Source organism: Nematostella vectensis, chromosome 10, assembly GCF_932526225.1.
Source record: "Nematostella vectensis chromosome 10, jaNemVect1.1, whole genome shotgun sequence".
In the NCBI taxonomy this organism is placed as follows: Eukaryota; Metazoa; Cnidaria; class Anthozoa; order Actiniaria; family Edwardsiidae; genus Nematostella; species Nematostella vectensis.
In genome coordinates this window covers 4,584,768-4,605,212 of record NC_064043.1, presented here as the reverse complement: position 1 = coordinate 4,605,212, position 20,445 = coordinate 4,584,768, and the positions used below count along the sequence as shown (strand labels likewise).

Here is a 20,445-nt window from a genome sequence, read left to right as displayed (position 1 = left end):
TTTGCAAATGGAGGAGGATGTACTATCGAGCGAGAGGAACGGCCTGTGTATTGCGACTCGAGCACATTTTAGAGGCAAGCATGGCGGAAATAAGTAAATAAAGGTATCGGCGTTTGAAGGGGAATGCGAACAGTTTATTTTCATCGAAATCGTGTGTAATTTCTACCATATACCAATGAAGTTGTATTGTTCATAGTCTGCCGTTTGCAACCGTAAAATGTTTAACGGCTTTCTCAATAAAACCGAGTAAAGTATACTAGCGTTTGTATTCTCATACAGTTCTCTATATGTAAGGTGATCGCAGAAATATATTTAAAGTCCAACAGGGAAAGCAGCGCGCATGCTCGGCGGCCATGCTGTATAGAATTTCTGCTAATGACTGTGATCCAAACTCTGAGACACTGTGATCAATACTCTGAGACACTATGATCCATACTCTGACACTGTGATCCATACTCTGAGACACTGTGATCCATACTCTGACACTGTGATCCATACTCTGAGACACTGTGATCCATACTCTGAGATACTGTGATCCATACTCTGAGACACTGTGATCCATACTCTGAGACACTTTGATCCATACTCTGACACTGTGATCCATACTCTGAGACACTGTGATCCATACTCTGACACTGTGATCCATACTCTGAGATACTGTGATCCATACTCTGAGACACTGTGATCCATACTCTGAGACACTATGATCCATACTCTGACACTGTGATCCATACTCTGAGACACTGTGATCCATACTCTAAGACACTGTGATCCATAATCTGTGACACACTTTGGTTCATAATCTGTGACACTGTGATCCATAATCTGTGACACTGTGATCCATAATCTGTGACACTGTGATCCATAATCTGTGACACTGTGATCAATAATCTGTGACACACTTTGGTTCATACTCTGTGACACACTTTGGTTCATACTCTGTGACACACTTTGGTTCATACTCTGTGACACACTTTGGTTCATACTCGCAGAGACGTATGGTCAGAAAAAACTTTCCAATATTACAAGGTAAATCTAAACGGTACGTTCTTATTATTGAACAAGGGTTTTACTGTATATTACTATCTAAAATATAGTACAGCAAGACACCATAAAGACCAACAAACCCATTCTTATTAACTGCAGTTAACGGAGTTTATTTAAGAAGTGGATTTAAATTCACAAAAATATGTATATGGATATTTCTTTCTTCCGGACATTTTTATTAGAATTAACCGTCGTGGTGTCCTTGCTTAGGGGTGTTTTTAAAGCGGGGTTCTATTGCATGTGTATGGAATCTGACCGACACCCCAATCGGGTGCAAAGGGCAAAGAGCGGCACACGACCACCAAACTAAAAGAATGAATCCTTCACCACGAGCATTAGAACCGCTTCAGTATCATCACAATGTTCCCAAGGTGGTCCTGATGGGTCGTGCTGAGCCATCTGGTGAACACACACCGTCAGTCGATAATCAGCTTTGTCAATTTAGGACCTGGTCGCCAACCACGCTACCTAGGGCATAATACATACTGGGAATTCAAAGGATGCTCACGAGTTTGGGGGGTGGGGGGGTACAGAGCCACCAGCGCCGCCAGAAACGTACCCAACAATTGAACTTACAGCGCCCGCAAAACAACAATTCGACCACAACTGCATGAAAACATAGAAACTACCCAGGAGGTGGGGTCTTATTTTTTTTGTACAGGGATGCTCGTCGGAAGAGAAGTTAAACTGTGCCCATTAAAACAATATAGGCCGGTTCTCAATGGTAAGAAAGCACAACGTAGTTTTCCGATACTCTATGGGTGCAAGCGCGAAGGGCGCAGGCGCAAAGCAGCATATGAGAGCGCAACTTTCTTGCACGTCTGTACGACCGATTCTCAATTGGGATGGATTTGCACTTTCTTTCGCGTCCTAATAAAATCCAACCTTAAAAAAATACCTAAATGGGCGTGTCATGTCCTCATTCCACCACCTAAAATACCAATAAGCAAAAACCTATTCTGTGAGCTGGCTCTTCTAATCTGTCCAACAATAAACCGTTTAGTTATTAGGTAGTTGTCGTAGTTAGGTCAACGCTTCCTTTAACAAGAGGAACTTGGAGCTGTCTGATGTACTACCTAATAATTAATAATTATGATGTATGCAGTCCAGCACAGGCAATGTTTGTTTGCCATGGGCTACAACGTGCTGTACTCAGGAAAACAACCTAGTAAATCAAACCAGACAGATCAAAACGTGCATACAAGAGTGCTCTACATTCCACGGAACATACCTTAGCATGCACGTGCAAAGACAACATAGAATGAGAAAAACCTACGCACCAGAAGCCCCATCAGGAAGAAACGATAAGAACCAAATAATTCCCTTAAGGCGGAAAATACATTAGGTCTGAAACATTATGGGCGTAAATATTTATAGGCAACAGATGGGGTCGTTAAGGCGATAATGCCAGGTATTTCTTTCGAGATGATATTTGTATCAATTTTCACTTTGCTGTTTCTGGTGATAAGAGAGTGAGTCATAAAAAAACAGTACGCACCCTCTTTCAATAACTCTTTTACAAAGCATACAATAAGTCAAGAAACTCACGCATGAATTTTTTTTACTAGGCTAAGTTCAAACGTCGTATTATCATGCATGCAAATAGAGATGAAACAATCGACTTGATTCATTTGCATGCATGTGCATTGAATACAGCTTATGGGTAATACGACGTTTGAACGCAGCTGAAATCCATTTTAATAGCACTTCATTAATTCATGTAATATCATTATGTTCTTGTTAAATCAGGGGTACTTTTCAAAATTGGCCTAGTATGAGACTAGCCTTTATTTTTTTCCGCTCATTTAGAGAGGGGCCGATGAAATATTACCATCATATTTTTAAAAAGGAAAGGATAAATATATTCCAAGCTGAAATCACAAGTCCTTCTCGGCACTGAAAGTTGCAGGAAAACGCGATTTTAAATCATTTCCCCTGTGTAACCAGTAGTAAGAGAGACATAGGTAAAAAGACAAAAAGATCACATTGAAAAAGAAATTTAAATTATAAAAATACTTTCTAGCGTCAAACCATACGTCATGAGGAGAAACCACAAAACAAACAACTCACTCGTGCTGTGATCCGTTAACATATGGGATGACATTGTGCTCCCACACGGAGAAGGGAATCACTAACAAATGCCGGACCAGACGCGGATAATTAAATAAAGGAAATAATAGTCAATGATCGAGAGTTGCATTCCGGAAAGGGCCTCGCCACAGAATCCTGAAGACACAGAAATGAGGTAATACGTGTGACAAACTTGTTGTTCCAATCGTAAAAAATAAGGAGGACTCTGGGCCTAATGCGATTTGACTGGCTTATCGTAATTATGGTTAGGTACGTGAGATCGAGTGGAAGCCAAACGAGGTTTTCATGCAAACCTGGATAAACGCCTTAATAATTTGCTATTTTGGAATAGAAATAATCGATCATGAGTAAGCATTTCTTCAATGATAATGCGATGATATCCACTTTAAGCCAATGAAAGTGCCGCGCTGTTGAATTGTGCAAATTCTCTATGTCAATACACCGGCATCGTTAATTAGAAATTAAAAAAAAAAACATTTCATAGCTATACTAGTTGCAACAACTCTAACAATTAATATAACAGTGTTCGTATCCATAGTTAGACAGAAATATTATCTTCCTTGAAATAACATTAACATTGCTTCAAACGTTGCTTTTCAGGCCTTTGAAATCATAAGAAATATACCTGGACTGCAGAGAAATTGAACACTCTTATTTTTCTTTTGTATACTATCAAAACGTACCACCCATCAAAAATCGTGCTTGTTGCGCAAAAAAGAACCAAGAAAAGGTTACAGCGATAAGATGAACAATGCACCCCACTACAACAAAATCGGAGGGCGGGTGTAAAAATAGAAACAAGATTTCTAATCGCGATATAACCAAGAAAACCCTTCCCTGCCCTTCTAAACAGAGATACAATCAGGCCACGCTTTGAGGGCAACACTCTCAAGTTAATTTACTCAACGAAAATCAAAGCGCAGATCCATTCATCCCCCGCATTGAACAAACGCTCTAATCACCCAGGGCACAACAAGTTTATAATAAGGTAATAGTTTTAAGTGTGTACTTGAGTTGCATGTTTACGGGACGGGGATTGTGTTATGATCACCACCCTGTAAGTGGGTGCTGATGTAAACGTTTCCGGTAGACCGCGTCATTCGTTTAAGGAGGTCCAACTTAAGAATGCCGTGCGAGCGTGCGCTACATCACTAGTCGGCCCCAAAAGATTGCCTTAGTCCTGGCTACGGAGATACAGATAGTGTACATACGTGGGTCCCTTGGGTCGTGTGTAACCGTCACAGAATCACGCAACTCTGATTAAACCCGAGATTTGGCTGCCTTGGAATACATGATCGGCTTATAATACATGATCGGCGGAGAAATACGAGCGCTGGTCAGCTGGTTTATCTTTATAACTCGGCTAGATGGTCGACTCCTTTTTGTTAAACCCAAAAACGATTTCCAATTGCCGTTCACTTCCGTTATCAGACGGGTGGTAGCTTTTTAATTCCGGCACGAAGACCGGCGTTGCTTGGAAGAAGTCGCGCGCTCTTTGAGAAAATTCGCTTAGATATTTTTGCGGCGGCGGAGCTGAACTCGATCAGCAATAGAGCGACCGGTACATCAAAGCGCCTCTGCCGCGCCAAACTATATGAGTAAACCACTTTATTTGTTTAAGAGATTCCTATAAGGTCTGCGTATTGTTTATATTCAGAATGAGAGCACTAATAAAGCTCTATGAATAACTATAATCTCCGTCTCGAGTCTACAGCAAAGAGACCTGGCCCCGAGAGGGTGCTGTTAGAAAACTCGTGTTTCTCTACTCGTGTCCCCTGATCGCCCCCTTTTGTCCGTCTCAATATCGGTCGAATACCGGAAGGATACGTTTGTCCCAGTATAACACAGTGGGCAACCAAGTGTAGCGGACCTTTTCCCACGTACAGCAAAGCAATATTCGCGAGTGAGATTGCATCAATTGTCCAGTTCCGCGGAGTAAATTAAACATACAGATATATTAATTCCGGTCTCCGCCAATCAGCGCTCGTGGGGAAGTCGCTACTTTTGGGTGATCGGTGTGGTTTATAAACCCGGCACAGCGCACGTCTATGAAGAAGCAATCTTGACGAGTACTCACCCAGTTTGGATACGCAATACAAACATGGCTAAATGGTGCTTTGCGACATTTATACGACTCACTCTTATATCATTCTCCGTGCAGAACGCGCTGGAGACGGGCTCTAAAAAGCTCTTGTGAGTAATCAACGCGCTACGAGCCGGTGGTCACGACGTGGTGAAACTCATTCATTTTTCTCTCCTTTTCTCTGCAGTGTTGACTCCGTGGCAATACCTCCTAGTATCATCTGCACGAGGATTCAGCCACTATCTGCTAAACAGATGCGCTTCTGCGAGGACAAGCCCGGAACGATGGTCTCCATTTCTCAGGGCTACGACCTGGGTGTCGAAGAGTGTAAATACCAGTTCAGGAATAAGAGATGGAATTGTTCACTTCTTGGAGAGGAAAGACCATTTGGTCAAAGAGCAGTGCGTAAGTACATTACCTTGTACCCTCCTGCCTTTTTCCTGTACTATTTTCCATTCATGAGTTTCGTGGGGAGCCTTTGAGTGTCTGTGTTCGATCACTCGCCCGCCTTTCTCCCTGGATTAACAGTGTGTTATTATTTGCGCACCGGGTCTTACGGAGCCACTTGAGCTCTCAAGCACATTGTCACATACCCACTTGTGAGTGTTATCTATATGATTATACTGTACTTGATCACCGTACGCTTTCGTGAATAATTCGCGCCGCCGGTGTCACCTAAGCGAATGGCGAGTAATTTCTTTTTCACAAAAGAACAACAGCAACAAAGGGCTGTCTTTGGAAGCCCTTTATAGAAGAGAAGCAATGGTGTTTACAAAAATCACGAAAGTCGGACAGGTTGAGCACGAGTTTCTCCCCAGCGAGAAGATATACTATGAACTTGATGACAGACGACTCGGCTTGAGTACATTAAGTCGCAACACGACAGCTCAGCAATTGCGCTACTATAATGCTTTATTTGCACATTGTTTGACACGCTGCGAATAACTTTGCCCTCCACACAAACCGTTAGATTATCGACGCATCAACACTGAAGCAACACAACTAGTTTCACGATTACCACACCATCAGAGAAATCAAAGTTCTTCTTGTCACGCATCTATAGACATATCCTTCTTTCTCATTCACAAACGCAATCAATCCGGATAATAAGTAAAGTAATGATTCTCTATTTTGGGATAATTCGTTAAGCTAGCGACACAAATGAAAAAAAGCTATACGATAAAATTCTTTCTTTAGAGCTCAAAATTTTCTAAGGTTGGTATTTAGGAACCGTTGCAAGATGTTTTATTCGGTGGATATCGATGTTAGATAAATAACATAGAATCTTTTTATTTTTTAATAAAACAGATGACCTTTAAATAAGATTACATTTCAGACTTATCACCAAACCGCCTGTGATCTTTTTAAAGTGGAAAAATCATTTCTTTTTAGACGGTTTTAATTGCGTTTTTCCTCCTTGTGGTAATTTGTAGTTGTATAGTCTAATTTACTATGTCTTTTTTTAGAAACAGAGTATTTCACGACTATACCACCAGTTGCAAATTAGTATCAGGCTCCTAAATAAAGGAACATGAGGCATTACCGATGGCGATAACCAACTCGAATGAATTTGAAAACTGTGGAGATTCTATTGTAAACATATGAAAAGTGTTAAACGTCAAACGATCTAGTGCCGATGGCAAACAATAAGAATAAATATTGATTTATAACACACCCATGTACCAAAGCGTTTACGCACGGTCTTCCTACTTTATTTGAACTTTATTATTTTGTTCCTTTTTCCTAGCGAGAGCCAGCACCAGGCCCGAATCTACCGGGCTATAAAAAAAAAGGCAGTATCCTCAATGGTTCGGGGCCCCAGCGCAATAAATTTAATTGTGTATCTGTACTAAACGTACACAAGGGAATCAAGGAAGTGGTCTAACCGGTACACGTTTGTTTATTGCAGCGGGAACCAAGGAGGCCGCTTTCACTCATGCAATCATCTCAGCGGGCATAGTTCAAGCGGTAACTTTGGCGTGCACTCAAAATCCGACCGGTTGCGGCTGCGATAGAAACAAGGATGGGATAAGCAGAGAGGGGTGGAAATGGGGAGGCTGCAGCGTCAATATCGGCCACGGCTTGGCGGTGGCCAAGGAGTTCTTAAATGCGAACGACGCGGTCAGGAGCGATATAGCCCTGATGAATCGCCACAACAACGAAGTCGGCAGAGAGGTGAGTTTGTTACCGACCATCCACAGGTCAACATCCAGCATACGCCGCATTCCATACATTTCTCGGACCTCTCTTTATAACCCTGATCGTAATAACTTAATCACTGTTCTAATAACATAATGACAATAGCAGCAATTGTCTGGCCCGGGACGAAACACGCGAGCAATCCTGGCTACTAGGGTGTACGTTGCTAGGATTACAGCCATGATCAGGACTGCCTTTCAGATCACGGTGTAGGGGAACCGGTCAGCCAAGGGGAAACTTTCTCAGCGAGCGAATGGCTCCGTTTATAGATTTGACTCAGACAAGACAAATAAAGAGGACCGAGACAGCTTTTCAATGTTAGATTTACACGTCTATTATCGACAATTGATGGATTACACACGATGATTTCACGTTTTTGCGGAGCAATCTCTAAAACAATCTTATATCTGACTAATTTTTTACCTTTTACTTGTTGGAAAGAAATCACGCAATAACAAACAAAACCGTGCAAAAAAAATGGACCTAACAATCGGTCAAAAATCTCTATTGTTATCATTATTTTTTTATTAGTATCAAAAAAATAATAATAACAATAACTGACTTTTTCTAGAACTTTCATTCTTAAACTGTCTCAAAGCCGAAATGCGACCCGCCAAAAAGTCCCGTTCTATGAGTCAAATCATACTAAATATTATAAACCCAATAGGGTGCTTTGCACTTTAATTTTGTCTGAACAATGCAGCACAATTCGAGACAATAAGGTTAGTGAGACACAAATCGTACGCATTGTTACAATGGAATGTCGGAATATTAAACTCCGAGTTGTGTAGCACGAGTGGGATCAAATATCCTCTGTAAGGTTGTTTTTTCTGCGTTGTTGTTGCTTATTGTGCACATGAAATGTCTGGTACCACTCCCTTGCCCTGTTTTCACCACGCTCTTGATGACGTATTGCCTGTTATATGCTTGTCTGCAAGCCTCCGTCATTTTTGAACGTGAGATATGCGATGGTCAATAAATGTATAAAACGCACGGAGCGAAAAACAAAAACTGTGGTCGTTAACGATTATGAGTCCGAACACGGCTTTGTAGGGCCGCCAGATTGCCCTTGCTTATACCCAGATAGTCGCAGGAGTTATTGCGTTTCACCTTATTTGAAATAAGGTCTGTTCAACTCATAAAGGTTGAGAGAAATGTAGTCTTACTATAATCGGGCTAATATAACCATGAAAGGGGTGATTAAAATTAATTTGAGAAACCACTGATGTTGAAAGGAAATACTTGGAGCGTAGCTTGCTTAAGGGGCTGATCTCAGAGTCCCGTTAAAAAACGCGGTCTTTGAGAATTAACTAGTGGGGCAAAAGTACTTGTTTAACATTCCAGGCAACTCTCTCGTTGTTAGACAAGGTACCCATTATGTATGGCACAAGAGCTTTTAAAGGAACCATATTATTCTATCTTGTACGCTTGGCTAAATATTCAACCACTCAATTAAATACATCCACATAATATCCAAGCTGAGTCAGGAAACTCATAAAGACAGCTCATTCTTCAGTCACTTGAGGATTGTAGCGCATGTTGGCAGCGAGGTGGTTCGCGGTGGCGTTTAGATATGTTGTACGCTAAGCAGGGCTGCGCAATAAACCCAGCTCGGAGGCCCCACTGAGATCATTATTGCATCACGATCACACAGCATGGGACTCGCACGTTCTAATTAAACTTTTATTTAAAACTCGACTAGTAGGAGAAAACAAAATTCAGGTTAATTTGATAAAAGCTAGATTAAAGATGATAATTTTAAAGCTATTCACTGGGAGACACGGGTGTCCATGATTTTTTTTTTCGTGTTTTATCATCTAAGTCTCAATATATGTTCGAAATTGAACTACTTTTAATAATAAAACAAAACTCGGTCAAAATTATAGTCTAAAATAAGAAAAAAAACATATTTCACTCTAGAATAACCCCTCTCGGAAGATATAACTATACGAGTGTACGCCCAACACCGCCATTTTCTTGTCAAAGACATTCCACCAATTTAAAACAATAGTCAAAATACTGCTTTATATTTCTTTTTATTCCAGTTCAATTAATTGCTTTCAAGAGATTATCACGAAATTAGATTTTATTTATATTTTACTTACTATTGTATTTTTTATTTCCCTTTTCTGAGACGATTGGATTTATTTAGCCCATTTTCCTCTCATCCGCCATTTTGCAAGCAGAATACCATTGAGCAGAATACTATTGAATTTGGTAAATAAAATATAAGATATTACATTCAAGATCGTTATTGCTAGATCTCTCCGCGTAGTATGTCTTCCAGTGTTGAATGAACACAATGACTACGTGACAATTTGTAGAGATAGGGCGTTCATTGTTTTGTCATAGACTAATAAGCTAGAACACACAAGGCGTGGCTCGGAAGAGGAGGAGCACTGGTGTGTGGCCCATAAGGGGGGGGGGATCTTGCCCTGCCCGTACTAATAAATGTTGTGCATTTTAACAAGCTTATGGGATGGGTCCGGGGTCCTCAAAGATTTTAAAAAAGATTCCCCGATCCCACACCCCTCGCCTACCTCCCTGTGTATATGCCTTTTAAGACTCTAGTTCACCTAGATAAGGAGTAAGGTTACTCGCATCGGTCCGGCATTCGGGGTTGTGGTATACGATGTTTCATATTCACAATAAGCACAAAGAACTTCGACAGACGGCAATGGTTCGGCTAATGTGTGTATATTCACTGTCAACATAGAAACACCAGTGGGCTACACGTGCTATCACCTAGCAGAAAATTGTGGTTTTGTGCACGTAACTATTATAAAGCATAGCTAACTACCGGGTGATGTGTACCATTCAAGGCTATTTCTCAGATTATGGACATTTCATTAGGCAAGCATTTTGCGCACCCCTCCTACTGTCACAAGGGACTGATTGCATGTGAAGCTTCTCTACTTATTTCTAATACTTAAACGACAAAGTCTGATTCAAGTAACAGTATACTATCTTGCTTTCCATATGCCTAGATTACATTTTTCTAAAGTTTTTTTTGTTTTACGAATTTTATATATTGTTTTTAACTCTTTGCGCACCTTTAGCCGAAGCATCGCAGTGTCAGTCGTGTTTTTTTTAATGTTCATGGAAGCTACACTTGAAGCTAACACGTTACTTCAAACCCCTAATGTCTTTTAACGCCATATTAACCGAGTTGTTTTAACAACCAAGTGACCAAAATGCGTGTTACATTGTCTTCCTGATCTCTCCATTGGTCAGTTTGACTGCATGAATGTGTCGTGAGTGGATAAGCTAGCACTAGACTACTGTAAATGTTGAGCGTAAAACGCCTGTGCATGCCTGCATGATACTACAAGCTGCGTTTCCTACCACACTAGGTAATAAGGAATAACTTGGACTTATCGTGCAAATGCCATGGCCCCTCTGGATCCTGTAATACCAAGACATGCTGGAAGTCAGTGCCAAGTTTTCGAATGGTAGGCGAGAAGCTTCGAGCTCTGTACGAGTCACGCCAGGCCACAGTGAAGGTGGTGGCAGCGATGAAGAAGTCGAAGGGTGGACAAGTGCCCGCGTACATCGTCGTTAAAGGAACCAACAAGGTAGTCAAACCGAACAGCAGCGCCAATCTGGTCTACCTGGACAATTCCCCAAGCTATTGCAACAAGATAAAAAGTCTTAAAGTGCCTGGAACTGTTGGAAGAGTGTGCAGTAGGACTCCGGAATCGGCGGAAGATGTCAGCTGCGAAGTGATGTGTTGTGGACGTGGGTACAGCGTACGAGAACAGATCAAAGAGTGGAAATGTCATTGCAAGTTCCACTGGTGCTGCAGGGTAGAATGCGCCAAATGCTCAAAGAAACTTATGGTCCACACGTGTCAGTAAAGGCGGGCGGCAGTAGATAACACCAAGATATTAGTTCTAGATTAGCAGACTGAGAACTGTAGGTATTAGGAGCATCGCCGCATATCTGCTCCAAGATTCATAGAGGAGAATAACACAAATGCGCCATCAAAGAAAGCAGACAACAGATAATCCACGATGGAGGCAGACCAAGTTTGCATGACACCGACACCGGCGATGAGGGAAATGTATACAGCACAACAAAGACGACAGCTTCAAGAGAAAGCAAAGAGCGAAATATGACGAAGGAAAATGAACAATAATTGATCATTTCTTTACAGAACAATAAGCAAATCAAATACGAAGTTATTATTTAATATCTATACAAGTAGCATTCATTACACTTATTTTACAAATGTAAAAATCATATTTATAGCTTTTTGAATGGATTTAATTATTTCATTATTCATGCAAATATATTTATCAATAAACGTATCATTAGTTTGACATATTTATACAAGACAATGTTTCAAGGGTAGAATTTCACTTTAAATGTTGATAATTGTAATTCAATATAATTGTTTTTATTTTTTGATAAATAACATAATAGTTATCGAATAGTAAAAAAACGCAGGTCTACCTAAAATCTAATATGAAAAATGCGTTAAGCAAGGTTTACGTCTTGGAATTATGACACAATGTGCACGGGCGTGAAATACCATGTTTACTGAACATGTAATATGCTAGATATAGATGGATGTAAATAGAAGACAATGGTTGAGATTAAAATGAATTTAGGGCAAGACTGTCTTGACAAAAGTGTCTTTTTTATAATTAAATCCATATGCACTTCAGCATGCTTAATTCACTAGCAATTGCTCGGATAATTTGATTAGGCATCCTTTATGCATCATGTCCCACAACATTTTCTTCTTATCTAGATTGAAATGTCTTGATGGTTTATGCCCCGGAAACCAGAAATTTAAGTAATGTGCTTAATCGCGAATATGCCGATCAGCGGTTTACGTCCAGCTTAATGCGACAACCATATGTATGACCATATGCGTGCTTGCTGATATTTATTCTATTCGTCAACACCCTTTACTACTTACGCCCTTTCCATAAAACCTTGCCAAATAGGTTGGTCAATTGACATGTTATGACTAATAAACCACGCCCCTCACTCTTCATCGCCTCCAAGGTGACTAATTCACTAACCAGCTCTGCAGTCCCACAAGGTCCCCAAAGAGCACTGTATCCCAGCAGTCCTCGCACCGCCGAAAACGTGACTAACGATTGCCGACGAGAGGGCAAGCTGATGCCTTGCAACTCAGCTTATCATTTGGATCCTTGGCGTGATAAGGCTTTGGTGCACAGGACTCTGTGTTCCTAACAAGGGGACCTCTCGTATATGCTATAATTATTGCCCTTTTTTGCCTAAGGAGTAAGACGATAAAAGTATGTGAACATTGTTTCAGGATTCTTCTTTATGAGTAAGTGGGGTTTTGAGAATCTGGGGCTTATTTAAGCACAATATGCTTGACTGGTGCAAAGAAACGATTGTATCGCGTGTAGCCGAGCAGAGACGTAGTCCTGCACGTCCTACTGGCCTACTTTTCGTCGCCCTCTTACTTCTGCAAGACTATTTCTGACTAAGAAGTAATCAAGGAATAACCCCTCCGGCTGCTGTGGCATCGAGTGTGCTCCATCTGCTTTCATTCATCTTCCCACTCATCGTCTCTTATTACTACCGTACCTTGCACTAGCACCTTGTCATGCCATGTCGTACGATTTACTCACTTGTTTCGTTACTCCATCTTTATCACTTTATTTTGGTATATGACTCCACGTTCCATTCGCACTGATTCATCTTCACTGCTGCACTATGTTGTTCACCTCGTCACGTGTGCTATATTAATGAATGGGTAATACCATACCACACATACCATACACCCATGCCATACCATATGATATCATACCAAGCCAAACGCCAAACCATATTATGTTACATTATACCATTCATATCATATAGAATCATGTCTTTTGTTTCCATACACCATTTGCATGCTGTTATATTGTAACCGTTGCTTATATTGCATTCTGTACCACTTTACGTTTACATACCACCGTGTTGTTGATTTTATATTAAGCCTCGTGCATACATGTTGTTGATTGAGAACATGCCCTTTGAACACCATTTTGTGCGATGTAAAGCAGTAAACATTGTGGTACCAGCACTACTGTAGATTCTCGATCAACAATGTTGCACGAGGCTTCACCATTCCATTGCACCGTTTTTATTTTGTTACGTTTGCACCGTGTTTCACCGTTTGTTCCAAATTTCTCACCTCACGCGGACCACAGGTAGTCAACCGCAGCCTGTTAACAGAGTGTACATGCCACGGTCCATCTGCTTCGTGCGTCACGCGCACATGCTCACAAGCCCTCCCTTCGCCCCGTGCTGTTAGTAATAGGCTAAAGGCTCTTTACGACACAGCAAGGCGCGCAACTGTCTACCTATCATCTCTGGTGCGACCGGACGACAAAGTAGAAAAAGTCAAACCAATGGATCTCGCATACCTTAAGGATTCGCCTAACTACTGCACGAAGAACACCCTCAGCAAGCTTCCAGGGACGCTTGGAAGGAATTGTAAAATTTCCGACGATAGCCAAGAAGAGGAAAACTGTGACGTCATGTGTTGTGGACGTGGCTACGACACTCACCTGATCACCAAGAGGTGGCAGTGCAGGTGCAAGTTTGTGTGGTGCTGTAATGTCAGATGCAGCACGTGCTCTAAACGTGACATTGTCCAGACGTGCAAATAGCATCGGCACGATCACGTGCCCTAAGCGTGATACTGTGTGGCAGATATTCAAATTAGCTTCAGCACGATCACGTGCTCAAAACGTGACATTTTTAGGCGTACAAATAGTTTTAACACCATCATGTCCTCCAAGCGTGAAACTGTACAAATATTCAAATTAGCTTCATCACAATCACGTGCTCCAAGCGTGACATTTTCTAGGCGCGCAAATAGTATTAACACAATCATGTGCTCCTAGCGTGATACCGTCAGACGTGCAAATAGCATCAGCACGATCACGTGCTCCAAGCGTGGCAGTGTCCAAACTTGCAAATAGCTTTGCAAGTAGCAAATAGCACGATCGATCATCCAAGTTTCCCTATTGCATTTGTTAATATAGGGATTTCTTAAAAACTATAAGAGAAAGGTTTGCCATTACTAGATTTCTTCTTTTATGGCTAAGCGTTCTTTAGAGTCACAAAATGCGTAGTCTCTTAAAGATTGAGACTTTAGAAAGGTCTACACTCCGTCAAAAGTACTTGTTGCAATTTCACATCATTTGACGCCGACGCTCGCAAGAAAAAGATATGGATAATTGAAGACACAGGTCGAGCTCCATAAGAATTATGGGAATATGCACTGCCTCCAATATGACCAGTTTTACCCCCTCCCCCCATAAAAACACATCTCATACAAAACCATGTTACCATACCATTCCAGAAAACACATAATGCCATTAGGTATGAATTGGTGTCGTCGCAATTGACCAATATTCTTTATATACCAACGCCCCTTCACCCCACATACTCCCTCTCACACACCCTCGACAACCTATGGAGCTGTCTTGGCAGAGATGCTAACTTTTGTCATTTCTTTTATTGCGAGTGGCTAACTTTGAGATTTTAAATTTGTAAGTAACTCTGATATCAAAGGTAAACTATTATTACTAGGAACCCTTCGAATTATAAAAAATAGCTTATATATCAAATATTTTAAAGAATTTATTAATGTTTAGTTTGTTTTCTGAAAACAAAATGACTATAAAAGTGTACTAGAACGCCTCCATAGATCGTGGACTAGCTTAAAAAAATATTTAGAAGAGAGTACTTCAGATAATTATGTTAGTATGATGATGCATGCTTGATTCTAGGCGTGCTTCTGTGGAGTATAGTATTTTTTAAACATAACAGTACATCTCGTTTAAATATATCACAAATAAAATAAAATAAAAATAAATATATGGAATCCTATAGTATTTTGGGTACAGAGCCGGAGCAGGAGTTGGAGTACTAGGGGCACGTGTCACCCACGTGTCACCCAAATATGTTCAAAATTGATAAAAAATGTCCCCCAGTATTTTCTTCAAATGTTTCTCTATCGTCGTCCCCCCGTCTTTATTATGAGGCCTGCTACAGTCTGGATTAATAATAAGGCAAAAACAGAGCCGTTGCAGTCCATGTAAGATTTGGGGGGCACAATATGATTTTTGAAAATATAGGGGCGGGGCACATGCCCCCAGTGCCCCACCCACTGCTACGGCCCTGAAAAAAAATAAGAGGCGTTGACTTAAAAAAGTGTGATACCCATTTGAATCCAAAGTAACAAAACATTCAAGACATTAAGCCCTACAAACACATACCTTTCCAAAATCACCCTGGGCATTTTTTAAGAAATAATGTAAAAGCCCCAAGATCGGTTGAAAACTTGACTGATGGAAAAAATTCACTCAAACTGTTAAAACATCTGAGTTGCTCCGCGAGAAAAATCTCTTCTCTTGCACTCTTGTTTGCTTCTGTCAATAATTATAACTACTACACTGCGAGTCTAGAAACGTTCTCGTGAGGTGGTCCAGGCATACAGGCAAGGCGAGTGGTATAAGCATTTGTGCAAAGCGGCATCATCGGAATTTTCCTGAACTGAGTTCCGGCAAGACGGTAGGTCTATATAGCATTCGACGCTCGTAATCAAACACGTAGGATACTGAAGTGTCTGTCACGAGGGCTGTGATTTTCTCGAGGGGGTGGCACCGCCTCGAAGGGAGGGAGTGGGGTAGAAATAATATCATCATCTTATGGTAGGAGGAGCCGGTTTTAGTCCCCATGCATTCTATCTAAACTTTTCGGGGTTTGGATGAGGTCCCCCTGGGACCGTAACCGCTACCGATAACTAATTCATGTTTACCATACCTTGACTAGTTGGTGAAGGAATCAATGAAGCTCGAGTGCAGATGCCACGGCCCCTCCTCATCCTGTGCTACGGAGACGTGCTGGAACGCGTTACCAGCCTTCCGCGAGATCGGCGCCAAGACAAACAAGATGATCGCTACTTCACAACGCGTTCGCACGCGCAAGGCGCCCTCGCGCGATGGCTTGCGAGACGTGGACGTTGTCCTCGACGTACCGGGATCCGATATCCTTAAGCCGCACCGGAAAAGTCTGGTATACATGGTGCACTCGCCGACGTACTGCGACCCGGACCTCAGTAGGGGAATTGCCGGAACAATGTCTCGGTTGTGTAATCGGACGGCGACGGACTCGTCCAACTGCGAGGAGATGTGCTGCGGACGGGGATACGACACCCATGAGTATACGAGAAGGTGGCGTTGCAACTGTCGCTTTAAGTGGTGCTGTGAGGTGACGTGTGAGAAATGTAAGGAGAGGGTTGTGGAGACTAGGTGTAAGTAACGATAGGTTAATTTAGTATGAGGATAGGTAGTACACGCTAGGGGACAACGGGTCACATCGCCCTACATCTCTAGAAAGAAGTCACATAGACCATCATTCACATACAACGTAACTTTTACCAACTTTTACACTATCACATTACGCTCACTATCGGTGCCACCAGCTTCTTTTGATAGTCAGCCAACCAGATGCGGGAAAAAAGTAGATTGATTGACAGAATTGGTCTTAGCCAAAACCACGAAAACTAATTCCTTTCCGCACTTAAACAAATGCAAAAAGCTTAGTTTTAGAGATCATGTCAATCAAAACTACAACAATGAATTTTTTTCTGATTGGCAACTTCTGGATGGCCACGGTAGCGCGTGTCGGAATTGCTGTGTGTGTAGTAACAACGTGCGTTGAACATAGGATAATACATCATTTGTAGGGTGGTGTTCTTTGAGTGTTGTGTCACACCTTTCGAACTTCTTTAAACAGTGACAGTTCTCATCCATAAAAATACCTAAAACTACCTCAACAAGCGTTAGCAACGGAAATGACCAATTGAAATCGTAAAATGGAAATTATACCACTGAAGGGTATCATGGGAAATGAGCAATGAAAATCGCAAAATGGCAATTGTACCATTGAAGGGTACCATGGGTAATAACCAATGGAAATCGTAAAATGGCAATTGTACCACTATTAAGTGTGATTTATTATTTAATATTTTCAGTTTCTCATATTTATTTAAGCACAGACAAAATTCAATTTATTTACTTAATATAAATCAACGATATTTATTTAAGAGTTATAATGTGTCAGACCAGGAAGTGCATTCCTTTTTTACAAGCACAATGAACTAGTAAAGTATAATAATTCTAAAAAAAAAACTTGTAAAACTCCGTAGCACTTACAAACCTTTTTATTTCCTATGCAAAATCAACGCAATGTATTTTGTTTTCACAGAATTATGATTTTTGCCATTAAAGTGCCTTCACACTGCATTTTCGACCTAACCTTAATTGGTTACTCAATACAAAGAAAACTCAGGCTGTTTACAGTTAGTATTATTGTACATACAATATGGGGGTATTTTTCCGTGCTTTTCCGCTTTTAAATAGAGTGGGTTTTTTTATAAACCCGAAAGACATTTAGTATAATACGCTTTTTATGACTTCTTAGCTTTATTGTTTTCCGTTTTTTGTCTATTTACTAATTGCACTTAGAGTTTAACAAGTTCACGTTTTGTACCGGTTTATAAAAACCACTCTATTGTAGAAGCTTTTAAATGAGGCTACACTCTAACAGAATTCATGTGTCGTAATTCACGTTGTCCGTAAATAGGCGAGTAAACGTGACTTAACGAATACATTTACAGAAACTGTCGAATTTGTAATCGTTTCGCCTAAGGCATATGATTTTACAAAGGCTAGTTCCCATTTGATCACACTCGATCGCAGCTAATTTGACCGTAATTGCAAATTGGTTTCCATATGATCACACACGATCGCAGGGTGAATTTCCATATGTACACAGCCTTAAGACCGATATTTTTTTAAAATTTATGTTACCGTCAATGCTGTCTAGGACAAATAGATTATCACAAGGGATTTTTTTTCGAGATAGCTGCAACGCCTCGTGCAAACAGCGCAATTTTTGCCCAGCATTGCTGAGCCGACCACAAACAAAATGTTTGCTAGAAACTTCGTGGCACTAGCGCCAGGAATGCTGTCAATATTTGTACGAAGCATCAGTAATATAAAGAATTGCGCAGATGTATCGCGTTTGGAATTAAAATTGTGTGATGGTAACCGTTATAGTGCATTTAGTGTGAACAACAGAAAAGTTAAGTTTCTGAGAAAAAGTGTCGTTTAAAATTAATATTGAATACACTAAACTATATGCTTAATCTATGCTTAATGTAAATACTAAATGCAGCGGCGTAGCCAGGATTTTTAACAGGAGGGGGCCCAAAAAATAAAAATAATGTCTTATACATTTACTGTATTTTTGGCTTCTAAAAGGGGGGGGGCGGCCCCCCTAGGCCACCCCACTGGCTACGCCCCTGTAAATAATAAATGTAGAAACTGCCAATATTTACAGTTTGTTGCTCAAAATCCGGACAACCTTAAACCCTGAACACCGTACACCTTTAAATCAGAGTAAAGATGGCTGGTAATTCTTGCGCTTTCAAGGGTTATCTTTTAGTCGTTTAAAAAAAAAAAAAGCTTACTTTTAATAAGCAGTGTCTGAAGTTTGAGACTGTCCTGAAATTGTGCAGCGAACTGTATATTGGAACTGATGTAGATTTGTCGCCAATATGGCGTAGAATGGGTGCAAGGGTTAAACACTAGGAAATATAACAGTGTACTGGTTACACCCTGGTAAATGTACTGTCAAGTCACATGCAAACAAAAGGCTCGGTTGGCCACAAGATAAAGATGTTCGAACCACCTTTCAGCGCCTTTCAACATGTTGTGCACACAGCGCTTGTATAGCCGAGTCGCCATGTAGGGTGTTTGGGACAGCGCTAGTGTTTGCACGGGGCATTATGACGTCACATGTACTATGTAAATGATAAGGAGACCATCGGAAATAAATTGGTATGGGTTTGTGCATGGCGGAAAACGATTCGAATTTGATATCCCAATACACTTGTTTTCTACGCACACTGTATTAAACTGCGCGGTCTCTTTATACCATTTGTTCATATTGTAGAAACTAAAAAAAGTGTTGTGAAAAACATAATTCATAGATCCGACATGCCAATCACGCGCGTACGAATAGCCAATCAGGAAAGAGATTGTGCAATAACAGCCATGAGGTCCTTTAATCTTTTTAAAGATTAAAATTAGGATAATTGCCCCTAGCAAGCTAATCCGGCAATGAGCGGTCGACGACCAGGACGAAAAAAAAAAAAAAAAAAAAAAAAAAAAAAAAAAATGTCCCACAAAAAGTCGGCAACCGACGGCAAAAAGATTGGTTTGAGATATTTTTCTGCTAATCTGGACAAGCAAAATAAGCATCTTCCGGTCAGCGTAGAAAGTGATAGTCCTGTTTTCTTTGACCGGCCACTTTTAGTGTAGAGTTGGGACTGAAATTAAAGAAAAACACGTAAAATTTCTGCGCATATCAAACATATTCCCCAAGGATAGTGTCCTTCGTTTGCATTGCCTTATATGGTCATTGATGCCCATATTTAGAAGAGCTAAAGTTTTCCCGCTCCCTGATCTCCAGAAAATATGGTGAAAAATGCTGATTCCTGTCAATTTGAGACTCGTGGCAAGAATTTGTCCAAAAAAACCTGACAGCTTGGTTAAATTTTCATCTCACTAATCTTGAAAAGCCCTTAGACCCAGGCCTCCCAGAGATTGACCGAGCGGGTTTGAAGGTCACCCAAATATTGATATGAAGAAACGAAAAGCAAACACACCACATAGACAAGAACAGTGTAATTCCTACCATTAAACTTGTGTTTAATATTATCCTAGCTTACTTCAATTACATATAAGAATGATGAGACTGTCGTTTGTATTATTGCTGTAAATCTTGACATTTGCCGACAAAACTTGTAGTTTTAAGTCAGGCGTAAACTGCGAATTCGGCATTCTCTTGTACTTTTCCCCGCACTTGAATCACTGCAAGTTGACAAAAAAAGCTTTGAAAGCAGATAAACACATAGTACCTACCGAAGAAAGCACCGCTTTATCTTATCATTTCCAAGTTTTCGTATTTCGAGC

The 20,445-nt window shown here is 40.8% G+C and overlaps 1 protein-coding gene and 1 long non-coding RNA gene across 9 annotated transcripts in view; one reads left to right on the top strand and one right to left on the bottom strand.

Moving 5' to 3' along the window:
• LOC5510245 (protein Wnt-7b) overlaps window positions 1-19,333 on the top strand; it is a 42,574-nt gene extending 23,241 nt beyond the window's left edge. For 3 of the 8 annotated variants that reach the window (XM_032379385.2, XM_048733393.1, XM_032379384.2), the window contains 3 exons: window positions 5,409-5,626; window positions 7,131-7,396; window positions 10,774-12,038. In XM_032379385.2, coding sequence (XP_032235276.2) covers window positions 5,409-5,626; window positions 7,131-7,396; window positions 10,774-11,277 — 988 coding nt within the window. In that variant the 3' untranslated portion in view covers window positions 11,278-12,038. Of the gene's footprint in view, window positions 1-3,230; window positions 3,293-5,199; window positions 5,332-5,408; window positions 5,627-7,130; window positions 7,397-10,773; window positions 12,039-13,599; window positions 15,276-16,234 lie in introns of those variants that run through there. The other 5 variants (XM_032379388.2, XM_032379389.2, XM_001630667.3 and 2 more) reach the window with 5 other exon arrangements.
• Window positions 4,011-6,500, bottom strand: LOC125573075. Its single transcript, XR_007313946.1, has 2 exons — window positions 5,640-6,500; window positions 4,011-5,532 (listed from the first exon to the last, which is right to left on the bottom strand). It is a non-coding gene; the product is annotated as an uncharacterized LOC125573075 (long non-coding RNA).
• Window positions 19,334-20,445: the final 1,112 nt, after the last annotated feature.